The sequence below is a fragment of the Amphibalanus amphitrite genome, unplaced genomic scaffold (assembly GCF_019059575.1).
Source record: "Amphibalanus amphitrite isolate SeventyFive unplaced genomic scaffold, NRLGWU_Aamphi_draft 000434F_arrow, whole genome shotgun sequence".
Lineage (NCBI taxonomy): Eukaryota > Metazoa > Arthropoda > Thecostraca > Balanomorpha > Balanidae > Amphibalanus > Amphibalanus amphitrite.
This window is the reverse complement of record NW_024881928.1, coordinates 190,188-206,769: the sequence shown is the minus strand read 5'-3', so window position 1 is coordinate 206,769 and position 16,582 is coordinate 190,188. Positions and strand designations below refer to the sequence as shown.

Sequence of the window (16,582 nt, the reverse complement as noted above, 5' to 3'; positions counted from 1 at the left end):
CGATACCACATCACGTATGTGCCACGATTTCAATAATGTTGTAATGTCTGTGATAATTATGCACTGCCCACCGTGTTGCTGACCAACTTGATGTTTTGATTACAATATATGGACAGGATTGTATTGTAGTTTTTTTGTAGTCTGGTCTAACGATGTTGCACTAGTTTGCTTCTTAACATCCAAGGAGTTTGGCTCATTAAGCGTTAAGAACAATACCTTGTGACCGTACTGTCGTCATGTACGCGCCCTTCAAACCCTGTTGACCTTTGGCCTTGAAGCCTCCTTCGAACTGAGAAGGTCACCTGGCGAGTTGCTGTTCAACCAAACAGACGTCAGCGTCCGCCAACAGTCACGGTGGGTGCGCAGTTCTGCTCAGTGGTACCTCCATCGGGCGAGTACACTGTGACTCACTGTTCCAGCCGGTACCTGCTCTCTGACCACCCCAATGCCAAGGTAGCTAAGCAGCTCCGTGACGCTGCAGCCCACAAGCAGAGCCCACCTGGGAACTCCGGGCGGCAGTCAACACGTCTGTGTGGTCACTGAGCCAGGACACACCTCCCCAAACATCCTGATGGCGGCGTAGGACCTCAGGCGGATCTGCCGGACGGCGGCAGCTATAAAGGCTGGAAGGCCTCAGGAAGGGAAGCAGTGGATAGAGTCCGAGTGAAGAAGGTGTATCAGGGAGCTGTGCCCGGTGTTATCCTCGGGTCAGACTTTGAAAGGTAAGTGTTTGGTGCTAACTGGGTGGGTCGTGCGAAAATCCAATACTTGTTTGAAGGACCAACTAAATGTTTAGTGTAGTGAGGTCTTCAGATCGTTCTTTATTTTTCAGTAAAAAGTTGAAAGTTTTCGTAGAAAACATACGCCTTCATTCGTAGCTGCTCAACATTGGTGTTATCCCCGCGTAATTATAAAGAAGTCTGCTTTGTGAGCAATTCTCATTTCAAAGTCTACGATACCCGACGCTTCGTTGACGCTAAAGGTTGAAACAGACTCTTTCCGCGTTCAGGAAATCGCATGCGAGAGCCTATTCAAATACATAATAATTCGTCTCGCATCAATCGCTTGCGGGAGGTGCGTGCGATTGATGCGAGCGTGCTTCCATGTATTTGATTAGGCTCTCGCATGCGATTTCCTGACTGCGGAAAGTCTGTTTCAGGCTTAACCCAAGTTACTGTTGACCACGTATACCAGGGCGTCGTGTGTGGCCGTGCTGTGTGCGGACTGCTGTTAGTGCGCCGTCCTCTGACGCCACGCCTCTGTCTGTGCCCCAGCCGCCCAGAATGCAGGTGCTGCTGCCGCTGCTGGTGGCGCTCGCGCTGTGTGCCGAGCTTAGGGCTCAGTTCTGGCCGGGCGCGGTGGTCGGGGCGGGTATCGCGCTGGAGTCGGCAGGGATCGGCTACATCGCCGGCCGGGCGTCGCGGCGACACCACCACCACCAGTGAGTCGGGAATCAGACACCCTGAGGGATCCCGGGGGAAGGCAAGGGTTAACCACACTGATATTTATACCTGAGTGAGGACAGGGCCAGCGTGACCACTGAGCGGACCCGGCACACCAGCTAAAATGAGACTATGACGCACTTTGAGGTCGTCTTTCCTCTACAGGCAAAATCTCCTGTCGCCTCTTCAGCAGCCCCCGCTCTCAAGGTCTAGCACCCTCCCCTCCCCTCTTCCACAACCCGGTTTAACATCTCTCCCTTTCGACAGCCACCACCGCGGCTACTACGGCCGTCGGCGCCGTGCCGCCGGCCTCATCAGCCCGGTCCCCACTGCAGCTGAGCTCTCCGCCGGCGGCCCTTCAGTGGACGAGGACCCCGCGCTGACGGCGGCGCTGGAGGCCGCCGAACTGGACGCCTATTTCCGCGTGATCGCCGCTGAGGACCTGCTCGACTGCGGCCTGAGACTGGTCTGCGAACTGGGTGCGGAGGAGGAGCTGGGTCGGATGGATGAACGGCAGCGCAATGTGATCGCCTTGTTCAGGTCAGTGAGGGTCGGGGTTGTCACGGGGAGCTGAATATGTTGGTCGAGGGTTACACTCGTACAACACAGTCTGTGAGCTGTAGAATAGGACCTGTGTGAGGTTTGGAGTGTGAGCCACTTTGGTAGATCGAGGCATACACTGATGGGTGTAAAAGTTAATTCCTCCTTTTCGTACCATGTAACTAAGTCACATGTGTTGTCATTTGCCGTCTTTTATTCCTTGTTCCAGGATAAACACAATATTACATCTATCGCCCATTTTTAAGAGCTCTGTGTACTTACGATAGCCACCCTGTGCTGACGCCTGACAGTACACCTTCCTTCCCTGTACCACAGGTCCGAGGTGGCTACACTGGGGAGCACCATGAGTCCCGCCAGGCAGCGTTATGTGAGCGCCTTCCACCGTGGGCAGAGCAGCGGGGAGGCAGAGCGCTGTGGGGAGATGTTCCCGCTCTGTCCGGCCAGCGGCCAGGAGATCATGGCGGCCCTGAGGACCGTCAGTCGCTGATGACAAACCGTCAGCCGATGAGGGCGGACCGTCAGTTGCAGAGAACGGATCGTCAGCTGCTGATGACGGACCGTCAGTCGCTGATGACGTGTCGTCAGTCGCTGATGATGTCTGATGGGAGAGGGAGCTAATATGTGGTGAAGCGGGAGCTGATGATGGGCCCACGGTAGGGACAAGTTACTACTAGCGCCCGGATGGGTCCTGCAGCTTGTGCTGCCATCTGGTGGGGCGGCAGTTGATGACGCCCGATGGCCGTTGAGGTGCATGGACGTCTGTGGATGATGGTGATGGATAGTGCCGTGAGATGACGAGTCTGTCACAGACTGACGGCTCACTGTGAGCCATACTGTCGGCTGATTGTTACTGTCATTACGTCTAATATGTTTCATAAAGTCATTAACCCGCGCCCGGCTGGGGGTCCTGGATTTCCACGCCCTGCTGGGGGGGGGGGGGGTGTTTGAACACCCCCCCTTGTAACTCGGCTCCTGGGCCACGTAGCGATACGCGGAAGGCGGCATTCGAAAGAGCGTCAAAATTAATGACGAAATCACTTCGGTCAATTTTTTGGTCAGGTCAAAGGTCAGGTCACTAGAGGTCATTGAAGGCAAAATTTCGCCGATTTCCAGGTCGAATGTCGAAAATTTCCAAGAAGCCAACGCATAACTCGAGAACCAATAGAGCTACAGCGCCGCGGAAAAGCGCATTCGATAGCTCTATTAAAGCCCTTTCTGAGTAATTCTCTCAGATTTGACCTAACGTCAACGGTTTTGCCTGCAGGGGGCAAAAACTGCAAAAATAGCCGATTTTTTCGGAAACAGTTTTTCTGCAATAACTTTTGACCCAAGCCTTGTACGAGCTTACTTTTACCGGCAATGTGTTCCTCTCGTCAAGACGCATCGAATGAACTATAAGTTGACCTTGAAAGGTCAACTTGAAAATTTGACCTCAGGTCAAGGTCATGACCTGACCGGAAAGGGTCATGTTGCATATCATTCGATCCGTATCGTCGAGCTGAACACATCTAAGGCGTTTTCATCGCTCTAGTATGCCTCTATCAAAAGTTATTTGCGAAAAACTGTGAGATACCATTCGTGACCTAAGATGACCTCAGGGCATAAACAAGGGTCACGGACACCATTTTCATGTTCAGTGTGTCTAAACCACTTGTAATTCGGTGTTTGGGAGTGTTTATAATGTCTTTTGTCCAAAAGAGGCGCATTTCAATTTTCCCCCATTGACTTATAATGGGGAGGTCGCAAAATTGACCTGACCTTAGGTCATCGATATCAAAATTCTGAGATATACATTTTGTACATGCTATTGCTCTTAGCAATCGCTGAAAGTTTCAAAGCGATCGGTCACTCAGTGTAGCTATGACAGACATTGAAACTTTTTATGAGGTGTGGTCACTTCAAGTGACCTGGTGACCTGACCTTGAATGACCTTGGTCCGAAATTTTCACAACATGTGTAGAATTGATGTATGATAAGGTGTACCAAAAACGGCGGCGCTCCGCGCCGCCGTTTTTGAGATATTCGCGAAAAACCACCACAAGGGGGGGTGTTCAAACACACCCCCCCCCCCCCCAGCAGGGCGCGGGTTAAATGACGACAGTACCTGTCACTTGTGTGGTATATCGGGTATATCAACATCATGTGCTGCATACCATGACAACTGTATGTAGCCTGGTGTTTAATAATCGCTTGTGCAGCTCAACGCTTGACCTGTCAACTTGGACCCAATAAACGTTCTGTAGCTAACGTGTGGTCGCAGCTTTGTCAGTTGTTGGTAATGGGCATGCATAGCCCCTACTAATTGGGGCTTGGGAGGGAGAGAGGGAAGCCTGGCTCTATGCCTTCGTTCTCGTCATCGACTTCATTGACACTGGCTAGAGATCATCTCGGAGCGGCACAAAAAGCGACCGATACTGCGGAGCGAACCCAGCCTTCGTTGACTGACTCGAGCGCTGATGGCACTGAAGGAGGTAGCTTAGTACACAATGGAAACCACAGTGCGCCACTTTTAGATACGATCAGCTCGGCGAGAAAGCAGTGGCGATTCAGGACACGCCTTGCATGATACAACTACCGGTGATCCGACCAGTAAATAATGATACGGTTGATGTTTTTATGTTTATTTATAAAAGTGCACTCAGCATACACATAACAAGCACCGTAAATCATACTTCAATACTGAACTTCCAAGTAACCAGCCACATACGCGGCACTAGCCGTTATTAAGTACAATACTGCTGGAGTATTTCAACGTTAACTATCGTCTGTACAACATAACATCATCCAAACGACATTATGACTATTGACTAATTTTAAGGAAAACTGAACGTCCATCCGCCTTACATGCACAAAGAATGTATCAACTCTAAATCCACCAAAGATAAGACGGCACTTTGACTTTAAAGATAAGACGTCTTTGGTTGCTAAGAAGTAAGAATCGCTCCGGGCAACACAAAATCACAACTGACAACATATGACGAATCACCACAATGCAATGGTTGGAACTGTCACCATCTATAGTAGGCTGAAACTCGCTCACCAATACAACGCACGTTAGCCTCTAACAAATCGACCTCGCTGCGTTTGCGTTCCCGTCGCCGACCGTGGGGGGGGGGGGGGTGCTCGGTCGGGCCCCCACCGGTCCTTGATGTCCGATACAAGTGCTAACTGAACTTCCGTAGACCCGCTGCTGTGCTCAGACCAGTGGCTCTGAGCTCTTCACAGAGCTATCGAATGTTTGGTTGAGCTATTATGGGGGAGCGCTATAACAAACAGCGAAAAAGTCGTATCAAAAACATCAATATGACTTTCTTCTCAAATGACTAACTGAATCTCAGATGTTCGAATTATAACATACCTTCCGCGGACTTCGGACAGCAAGGCATTGTTTGTACACCACTCTGGCACCAACCTGTAGTGCCGTGACCACCTCCCTTCACATGCATTCCCGACAATCCTTTCTCGGACGGTCTCGAGCCTCAGAGCTCAGAGACAACCCATACTCTCCTCACAGGTTCTCGGCGGCGGCTGGCTGGGTCTGCGAGGCCTGCACCAGCCTCATGATTGTCTTGCTACCGAACTGGCAACTCGAGTAGAGCTCGGCACACGAGGCCAGGCCGCTCTTGAAGCCGACGTAGGCGGCGTACCCGTACCGTCCGTGAGCGGTGTCCAGCGCTGCGGCCGGCACCGGCCCGGGAGTCGGTCTGCATGGGGAGAAGGGGATGTCAGTGGGCGGGGCGAAGAGTTAGAAGGTGGCGATTCGTTGCATCTATCGACAAGTCTCTAAGCACAGCTATGCAGAGAGCCAGTTTTTTTTTTCAATTGACATGTTACGAAACCAACGGTTTGGTCACTTAACTGAATTTGTCAGCGAAGCTTTGGCCCATGACCCAATAAATGATCTCGTCAACCGTGAGATTTCATACTGGGCAACATGTAAGATTCAAGATTGTGACCCCTCTACTGACCCTGCCGCGTCCCTTTCACCTCTCCTCTCGGACCCTTTGACGGTGACCCTGTGACCCCTCTACTGACCCTGCCGCGTCCCTATGACCCATCCTCTGACTCTTTGACGGTGACCCTCCGATCCCTCCACTGACCCGAACAGGCTGACGATGAGCCGGCCGAAGTCGCTCAGTTCCGCTCCCGAAGCGGCCTGGGCTTCCAGCTCGCAGACCACTCTCATCCCGCACTGGCCCTTGTCCTGGGCCATGATCTTCTCAAAGTCGCGCTCCAGGTCGTCCTCAGGCTCGGTGGAGCGGCGACGGCGCTGCGCAGAAAAGATAAAACGTTATTAAAAGATGAAACGTTAAGCTGCAGCATCATGTCGTATTGCATCGTGTCTTATCTTCTTTGGGTTTAATGCGTCTTCAGTTAGTCATGAAATTTAAAATACTGGAACACCTTTGATAAAGATACGTAATTATAAACGAAACGACAGTATCAGCTATTCTCGTATGCGTACTTCAGATGACTAACAGTACATGTTTCGGATTCAGTTTGGTACTTACGTAGTAGTACTGCTGCTGCTGGTAGTACGGGTCGTAGTTGTAGTAGTTGTAGGACGGGTACGCGTACCGGTACCGGTTCCTGTAGCGGTTACGGTTCTGAAAAAGATCCATAGCAGCCGTCAGTAATGGGTGCTGTGTGGGTCAGTAATGGGTCGGGATGTAATGGGTCGGGATGAGTGCTAACGAGTCATAACGCGGCAACGTGAAGCATAAAGTACATCACTTCCTCGTAATTAGTAGAAATCAGAGAAAACCAGAGAAGGAGGGAGCTGAGAGCGAAGGGAGAGATGATAGCAGAAAGGTGACCGCAATAGATAGGGAGATGGGGAAAAGAGAAAGACAAGAGAAAGACGGAAATACATACAAGCGATAGACAGGCAGACAACTAACCGTCCGTTGTTAGGACAATGGACGGACCACTGAGCTTGTACTAGCTGTTACCCTTTTTCTCTCAACTGGGGACCGGGACGCAGACCACAGACTCCGGACCGGCCCTCGTCTCCGGTCGCTCACCTGATGCTGTTTGATGGCGATGGCTCCCAGGCCAACCACTGCCGTACCGGCCAGGGCCAGTGTGGCTCCGTTCACCACGCCCTGTGTGTAGGCGTCCTGGGCGGCCACCCAGCCCAGGGCACACACCAGCACCGCTACGTGGCTCAGACGCATCCTGCCGGACGGGGACAGCGTTAGAGCCAACCGGGGACAAATTCACAGCTCGGTACGGGAGAGGCTCACATTTCGATACCGGATTGATTTACTGCTCTGTATGGGCTACGGACGGTTTACCAAAACTTGACATTGAAATGACTTATTTAGATAGTAGTTCTGTCACGCCAGCACCAAACAACCACAACGCATGTCGCAATAAATGCCCATGAAAGGTGTGAATTAACTGCAAAATCGGTGCTCAGAGGCACCGTGACGGCTGATGACGTCACTATTTGGGTCAGCGGTCAGGTCACTGACAGGCACCGAGCTGGTGAAGGTTCCTTAGGCGCCAAGGTCGCACTGTCGCCCCTCAGAGGCGCCCATGTGACGACCCAGTCCTGCATTGGGGCCAGTGGCGGCGGAAGCGGGGGGGCAGCGGGGGCACGGCGCCCCCCCATCTTCCAGGGTGGGGGGGGCAAACATATCTTTTTGCCCCCCCCCCCCCCAAATTGTTATCGACGAAGTACCACAATACTTCCATACTACCTACGTCAGGAACATATGCCAGTTTGGCTGATTACCTTTTTATTAAGTTGATATAGCGAGTAACTTGGATTGATAATAGCCGTTTTCACGACGGGCTATCCGGCGAGCTAGTCCGTGACGGACTATTTCCACCAAACGCCCTCCACACATAGGGGAGACCCGGGAGGTATGGGCCGGTTTTGTGAAAAGGCAATTTTCTTCCAGTGGGCAGTGGCTAGACCCGGTTTTTCACTTTGTGTACGTGAAATTGCCTTTCGCCTGCAACGTGTGCCTGATATTATGCATCTGGGATCAACTATTTTGTCTCAAGATAACTTTCAATAAATCATGTTCTTTTTCGATCCATCAAAATACACCGGGAGGTATGGGCCATGGCCCGGGAGGTATGGGCCGGTGCCATGTTTCATATTCTTTTCTCGACAATTAGAAGAATACTCGTGGCTGGTATCTACCTTGATCTCTCTAGAGCCCAGGAACCGCATAAGCGGCCAACAGCTTACTTTATGGAGTTCACTTGGGCCCATATGTATTTTGGTAAAATCAATCATACACCATCATATAAGATCAATAATATTTTTCTGTTCGAATGAAATTTGAAGTTAAATTTTCGACCCTGCGCGACAAAAATAAAACTTATTGACGGGCTCATTCCATGAAAGCATCTTTTCATTTATTTAGGATCAACGGGGGTCGGTGGCCCGAACCTCCCGGCTAGGACGCCAGCATGTGCGTAGCATCTCAGCTCATAATCTTGCAAGAAAGCTTCATATTGTCTATCCAGTCATAATTTCCATGCTCTAAACGTTATGTTAGCGATGGTCTGACATAAAAAACGAGGCTGGCTCAAATTTATTACGAATTTTCTGTATTTACCGTATTTTACTCGGAGAGGGCAAAAACGCTTTATCACCGCTCATTGCCAAAGAAGACTGAGGAAGATTTTGAAAATCGCGTGGGCTGTATAATGAAATGGCTGCTAACAGTTAACGCCGTCAAATGTGAAAAAATACGCAACACTTCTTCAAAACTGCGATGGCCCATACCTCCAGGGGGCCCATACCTCCCGGGTCTCCCCTAATGCTCAGAAATCAAGCAGAGCTATCTACGAGCTACCGGTAACCGAAGTCTGGAAGAGTAGGACGGAACGCGAGTGGCCCGGCAGGCGGCACGGACGTCACGAAAGTGCGTCTGAGCGTGCCACAGGCCTTTCCCCGCGACTCTGCCAGACGCCAGCCGGCATAGGCGCGTGAGCCGGGGGGCAGCATGGGGGCAGCCTGCCCCCACAACTCTGGGGCCGTGGGGGTCTCTGCCCCCGCAAAGTTTCAAAGGGCCAGGAACCGTCGGGGCAGCTTGTCCTCCCCATATTAGCGGCCGAGGGCCTCAAAGAAAAGCTGAATGGAAGACAATACCTATTTAAGTAAAAAAATCCCCCTCTGTACGGGGACCCGCAGTTGCTATTGTACACGAACCCCAACTCTAGCCGTCTGTCCTGTCCAGTAACAACCGATAACATTGATATCGACTGCCGGTCCCTGCACAAGAGCAGCTGAGGTTTTCTGTGCGTGCCCTCTGACAGCTTATCGTTGTTCCCTGTGAGGGTGCTGGGACAATTTACTCAGGGTCGCTGTACAGTAGCAACTGCGGGTCCCCGTACCTGACTTGACAGCTCATGTGTGGAAGCTTTAAACGTTTATTCCAGGTTACCAAAAAGGTAGTTTCTTGACTCAGATGAGACTAATTATCTCACTTATTTGCAAATGTTTTATTTTTTTTATTTTTGTTGTAAAGGCCAAGAGGTGAAAAATAAGTGGCCTAAAACCGGTGAGAAAACTAGATTTGGGGGTACCCTAGGTTCCGGGAAGGATCAGGTGTGCCCCCCCATCCCAAAATACCTTCCGCCGCCACTGATTGGGGCAGTGAGGGATGAAGGAGGGGAGGGTGGAAACCGGGGGCATGGAGACGGCAGTTTTCCTCAAGGGATTCTTGCTGGAAGATTGGTCAAGGTACCGACACTTAATTGGTGTTTGTTGAGCAAGCAGGAGGAGGGGGAGGGACGGAAAAGTGGACGGGCACTCCATATAAGAGAGGGCATAACGTTCTCTGTCGGTAAGGAGGCCGTATGACAGGGAAAAAGGATCCAGCGGGAATGAACTAAAAATAAAGAGGCGTTTTGGTATCTGAATTCAGCCATGAGAGGAAAATGGTCACATTTTGTTGTGGGAATGTGAAGTTAAAACTATGAAGTTGTTATGTTGTGAAGTTACACTTTAGAAGTTAAACTATTTAATGTTTGCACGACTTGGACGAGGGAATTCCGCTCGGTTCCCTCTGGCCGTTCTCCATTTGTCTCGGTAGCGCGGTCACCAGTCAGCTCGATCATATTACACCAGAACAACACGCCATGCCCCCGCATCGTTTTGAAACGCCGATAATACATGCAAGGTTGCTTCCTCAGCTACCTTACGCAAGGTGCACACGGTTGCGCCACCATGGCTCCTTCGACCGGGCTGGGACGGTGCCACCAACTGCATCTCCATATCTTGTCCGGGGGCCGCGGATGGTGCCATCGGTGGCCACTTGGCACCAGTGGCACCCGTGCCGCCCTGGCAGCGGCGCCAGCCCGGGTCAGGTCGGGGGCGGGTTGGGTAACGCCGTGTCACAGCCCGGTCGAGCCGCTGACCGTATGCACACCTGGCCGAGGCCGCGGTCACGACGCAGCACGGCAGTGGAGGGCGGTGTTTGCCACCATGACTTTCGCCACGTTTTGGCCGCCCCATGTGAGCCGGCCGGTCCTTATACAGACGGCCGATATCGGGTAGCGGCCGGACACTGCGAGCCCAGGTCAGCATGGACCCCGGCTGGTTTCTACATAGCCTCATCTGACCTCACCGTTGGGAAAGCGGGGTCTGCCCGATGATATGCGCGATGATAATATGCCGCTGAGACCAGATTTCATGTCAAGTGATATACGGGCTCGTAAGCTGTGACATTGTAGAATGAAACGTAACAATCTGTAAGGGCGCTGGTACCTTTACCCAATTTGCAATCGCCGATAGTTCATGATAATCATGCCGATATCGAGTCGATGTCGAAACTAGACCAGAGAAAGCAGTTTTGCCATATGCGTGGGACTGCCAATACGGTACCATACCAATTGACCTCGGCACGTAACAGCGAAACATAAATAACGTAACACTTTGACACCAGCCAGGACTGGCGAACGACCGGACAGTCGTAGGTAGTGACTGACGGAAAGGCTTTATGAAATGAAGCAAAACAGATCTGGCTATTTTATGGGCCAGCATACCGCATCCATAAGTGCAACTAGTTGTTTATTTCGTATGGAGCGCCACGCTTAAAAAAGAGTCAGATAAGGTTTTAACTCCGCGGTAGCTGGCATTGGATAAATTGTACTTGACATTGCCCGATTGGCTCCAAATTTTGCTCCATATCAACTAGGATCCGATAGCATTGACCGAGGTCAGCTAGCCGCCGACAGCACTCCCGCGGAGAGGAAACGGACATTGCATTCCAAAACCCACGTCATTCCATAAGTCGGCTGAACATGGTCAGACAATGCCAGACTCGTTCGGTCACTGCATTCTTAGTCTGGACAGACGAGTTCTACCGGTTATTACTGAGCATTACCGCATATTGATAACATGGCTGATCAGTTACCGCATTAAGCGCCTATCCGTGCTCAAGACAGCTGAAACATTCCTAAATGTCCACTATCGAATTTACCCCCAAAGGGCTAAAGGCCACGCAATGACCTTTTGTCATTTGCGGGTCAGGTGCAAAAACACCTGCAAAGCAGTTACAATTGCGATTAATGCATATCACTCGGTAGTCCACAGGCCATTGTAACTTTTACCACAAACCGTTACTGCACATGTGACCTCGTTTGACCTGAGCAGCGTTAAACGTTCTAAAATTCGACTCAATTTATGTCGATCGTGTCTTTGAGGTTACCTTTTTTTCTAGGCATTCAAATATTTGATTAGTTTTGTCAATCGCGTGATGTGGTTACCGTATGCATCAATAATGTTTGAGATAAGAGTCTAATGCAAATATATCATGGCTATAATTATCGAATGTGAACAGTGCGTGCATTCGGTAGGTAATCAAAAGACGTAAACGGTGACTCACTCGGTGATCATAGCATGGGTAAACCTCTTGCGCAACGCTCGGCGGTCCGGGTCCTGGCGTCTTTACACCAGCGACCTACTGAGTGGCGTCTTTACAACCACGAGCACGGACTCACCGGACCACAGGGACCGTGACGCATCCCCCGCCGGCCGCCGAGCGACCTTGGAGGTCACTCCTGGCGTGACGTCACGTGTCACGCTCGGTCTGACGTTACGTGCCTCGCTCGGTCTGCTGTTCACACGACGTACTAGCGTAACCGGCAGTGACCCTCGGTCGGGCTACTCCGGTGTTGGGCAACACAGCTGGGCAATTAATGGTCCGTATCGTACACCCGTTTTTGTGGCGTTTTTAGGAGACTGTGGCGTGACTCATAGCCTGCGGCTACTAAGGGAGTCAAGGGCGAATCGACAAGGGTCAATTGAGGGTCAATTTGTGGCTCTCATGAAAGTCTCTCCATCGTATCTCCGAGGTAGGTGTCCGTCGGTATAGTACATAAACGGATGACGTCATCAATGTGGCCCTACGCAATATATTTCATTCCCCTTTTATGCTAAAAAAACACATAAGTTTGTTTGATACATTACTTTTTTATAAAATCAGCAAGAGCACAAATCGCTCATCTCCCGCTCCAATTCAGAGGTTAGGCATTTGTTACGGAGCGAGCGAAGCGAGCGGAGTCCTGGCTACACTATGCGCCTGGCCTGGCTACACTATGCGTTTTCTGCGTGCGTTTTTGCAGGTTTGCGTGTTTTGCGTAATATCGTTCTAGGAAAAGAGTTATAAACAATATAATTTTTACTTTGGTTATATACAAAAGCTAATATAACTCTTATGTAACTAAAATTGAAGGTGAAAAACATCACAAAAACGTAATATCGTTCTTTTTTCTAGAACGATATCACGCAAAACACGCAAACACGCAAAAAACGCACGAAGAAAACGCATAGTGTAGCCAGGCCTTTACGTAGAATAACGGAAATTTCTGAGTATGAGCGGCCGGCCGGCCGGCCGGCCGTGGTCACGGTTTTGCGACGCTTATATCTCAGCAACCACTTGACCGATTTACATGCGGTAATTTTTGTAGGGTAGCTTCGTTCCTTCTACCAAGTATTGGACTATTCCCGATGCATGTGGGTGACCGCTTATGCACGTGCCACGTGCAAAACGAAGAGGTGTCACTTTTGTAATTGTTGCAATATCTCAGTAACTACTTGGCCGATTGTGCTGAAAGTTGACATGTAGGTAGGCACCCACTAGGCAATGCATATCCATGTGCCAGTGTTGGGGTGCTGCTGCACGTGCGCACGTGCAGGGGTCGATTCCAGATCTCGAGAACGGCTGAACCGATGGCGCTCAAATTTGGTACATGGTTAGGGACCGGTTAGTAGGGTGCCATGCAAAAGTCAGTTGGGACCCATTTTGCACGTGCGCACGTGCAGGGTGCCGCTTCCAGATCTCGAGAACGGCTGGGCCGATTGTGCTCAAATTTGGCACATCGCTAGAGTCCGGTTAGTAGGGTGCCGTGCACAAGTCAGCTAGAGATACCCCCTCGAAATTTCGCACGTGCAAGGCTCACCCTCTCGCTCGCTCCGTTAGTCGCCCCAAAAGGCGTTATACTGGTAGATACTCTTCTGTGAAATCGAGTACGTACCTATTCTTTTTTCTGCGAATTTAAGGTATCGAGCGATATCTTTTGCTGCGAATTTGACTCGCAAAGTAAAGATTTGACGTTACACAACCGAAGGGTTTATGACGGGTTTACTCGAGTCTTTTACTCGAATGCCGAGTGATAAAGGCATGAATGATAAATAGGCATAACTACTATATAAATATGCAGTTTCTTCACACAAAGCCCCTGCTATCAAGACAAACCTTCAAATTTTTTTTTCGTAAAATATCCTCCGAAAGGAATTACGAACCCATTCCCCATTCCTTTCAACATAATATGCAATGCATTTGTTTTGACTTCAGTTAAACATGGTAGATATAGAAGCAAGCTGATATTTTCCAGATAGGTAACTATGTCTGATGTTTTAGCAATTGTTTTGCACCCTTGCACAGCATCAGCAACCACCATACACATCGGTTTGAGGTTTCTCGTCTATCCCATTTGAGGTACCAAAAGTAAAAATATATGTAGTATTTTACTCATTATTTCGTATAAAAAATGTTACGTACAAAATTGAGATCTTATTTCACGCTGCAGAAAGGGACACAGACAAACACATACGGTACAACTCTGCAGTCTGCACCTGTCCCACCAGTCCTACCTCACCATTATACCACAGTAACCACAATCGGCTCAGCTGAGAACTCTGCGGTCGCTCGTCAACCACAGAATTCTCTGATCCGTCACTGCACCTGTCACACGACCCCACTCCCCCTCCTCTCTCACCTGATAGTAGTTTGAACACTCTCTGTCTCTCTCGCTGTCTCTGTCTCTCTCCGCACGCGCTCCGTCACCGCACCGAAACCAAGAGTGGTTCGTCTGTGGGTCAGCGGGCGCTTATATCGGCCGCCGGCCGGGACCTTGAGTGCCCCGCCGCCGTGCAGTGAGTAGTAGGCTGCATCTGGAGGTCACCGCGCGGCGGTGAATAACATGGGGAAACACAGGCGATGATGCAGATACACAACACCTGTCAAATAAGATGCATCAAAGGTATAAAGTGCAATAAATAGGAACAGATTCGTTGCTCAATTAAGCAGCTCGTAATGATTCATGTATTGCTAATTACAAAATACATTGGTGATAAATCAAATTATGTGCGTAAAATACAAGGGCACATACCTCAGCTCAGCGAACCATGTTGCAGAATGCGGGATGTATTTTCCAGGTCACGTTTCACGATAAATAAAAACAAAAGATAAAGGACTATCGCATGCTGAATAAAGATGTTACAACGCACCGGAACAGCATATGAGTTATGGGTAGATTATCTACGAATAAGAATGTCTTGTTCCGTATAGAAGGGGGCAAAAAAACGTTTAAACATAAAAAACAAGCTCATTCAATCAACAGGTTTGTCTGGGCCATTGGAGCACAGGGTTTTGATCAGATTGCCTTTTCCGATATGAGTTATGGCAGCCAATAGTTATGACACAGGTCAACCGGTGATCTATGAGAAGAGGTAAAAGACCAAGCATTCAGGCTACGGTTTTTTCGTAACTAGTCTCAGCAAGCAACAGTCACGGAGAAAAGATCGCGTTTGCTAATCCAGGCGCGACGATACAATATTTCCTTGAAGACCATCAACTTGGCCCTTGATCTAAGGTCAAGATCAAGTCAAGGCCGGACACTCAAGATGTTCGTCTATGGGAGGCATGGTGTTACTTATCATTCGATTTGGCAACGATCGTTATGAACTCTATAGTAGTGCCTACCTAATACCTATCCTGGCTTACTAATTCAACTTGGTCGATATGTTCTAGACGAAAGACTCCGATGGCCTCACATGTGACATGTCCTTAGTAATGTCTCATATGTATGACGACACGGTAGGTTTAAAGGGGAAAACGTAACCATCGAACCTTGCAAAGAGGTTACGAAACCATATTTCAAGTGCTTGAGGCATAACACTTCGTATTTTATTGCAGTCAATTCAGGAACAAGAAAGGAGCGGCTTTCTAGCTTCCCAAACTTGAATGATAATGCCGAAATAGCGTGCACGTCCTCCTGAGCTTGTAGAAAATCCAAGATATACGAAATTGTGAGAACAATTAAACATAGAGCGTTGCAAAGTCGAGCTGATTAAATCCTTGAATTTGTGTCGTTTCTTGTAATGCATCAACCGATAAAGCTGCTTCTTTTAAAAAGTTAATTAGAGCGTTTCAAAGTCGAACTGATCGAATCCTTGAATTTGTGTCGTTTCTTGTGATGGCATCAACCGATCACAATAACAGGTAATGGACATGGATAACAAGTAAATGATAACAGGTACCTAATGGGCAGGATAACGACAATATTTGTTAATAAAATATTGCCCATCAGACACATTTATAGTCTCAAACATCAAAACCCCCAATATACAACCTATTAAGTGTTACATATTTTTAGACTGGGACAAACTTGAAAGTGTGAATTGCTCTACCTAGGCTATACCTACCGCTTATCGTTTAAACTCATTAAATAAAGAAAGCGGCATCCACTAATGTTTTGCTTGACCTCAGGGATCAACGGTACTTGTGCATAGGGCCAGGCAGGGCTGCGGAGTCGATGGATTTTCGGGTGACTCCGGCTTCGACAATCGACTCCGACTCCGACTCCAGCTCCGACTCCGGACGTTTCTCTCAACTCATATAATTATAACATAGTGGACATGTTTGTATTTCGTCTGAAACGATCTTCTGTGCGTTCCAAGATCTTGCATTGCAAATGTGCTTGATAAATAGCATGCTAAATTAAAAGCAGGTTCTGGCAAATCCGTCGTTTTCTGCTTCTTTCGCTCAAAACGCTCGTCTCAACCAGGAATACCACCTTTTTTCGACAAAATCTGTTTTTGAAAGATCAACAAGCAAAGAATCGTCAAGCAACCAGGGAGTCGGTAAGATTTGGGCACCTCCAGCTCCGACTCCGGGCAGAACTGTCGACTCGACCGACTCCGACTCAGACTCAGACTGCGCAACCCTGGGGTCAAGAACGTGTAATTCATCTTCAAATGCATTCTGTCATTGCAGAAGATACTACATCGGCTCAACCATCGCCGGATGGCCCTCGGCTCTGAGGCC

The 16,582-nt window shown here is 49.4% G+C and overlaps 2 protein-coding genes across 2 annotated transcripts; one reads left to right on the top strand and one right to left on the bottom strand.

Moving 5' to 3' along the window:
* Positions 1 to 640: 640 nt before the first annotated feature.
* On the top strand, positions 641 to 3,015 carry LOC122391358. The gene is made up of 4 exons (XM_043385161.1): positions 641 to 722; positions 1,275 to 1,441; positions 1,710 to 1,982; positions 2,319 to 3,015. Exons 2-4 carry the CDS (start codon positions 1,284 to 1,286, stop codon positions 2,488 to 2,490), a joined length of 603 nt encoding a protein of 200 aa, XP_043241096.1. The 5' UTR covers positions 641 to 722; positions 1,275 to 1,283; the 3' UTR covers positions 2,491 to 3,015.
* Positions 3,016 to 4,608: 1,593 nt separating this feature from the next.
* On the bottom strand, positions 4,609 to 14,337 carry LOC122391357. The gene is made up of 5 exons (XM_043385160.1): positions 14,253 to 14,337; positions 7,028 to 7,181; positions 6,515 to 6,610; positions 6,104 to 6,273; positions 4,609 to 5,707 (listed from the first exon to the last, which is right to left on the bottom strand). The coding sequence occupies exons 2-5, from the start codon at positions 7,178 to 7,180 to the stop codon at positions 5,512 to 5,514; spliced, it is 615 nt and encodes a 204-aa protein (XP_043241095.1). The 5' UTR covers position 7,181; positions 14,253 to 14,337; the 3' UTR covers positions 4,609 to 5,511.
* Between the last annotated feature and the right edge of the window lie 2,245 nt (positions 14,338 to 16,582).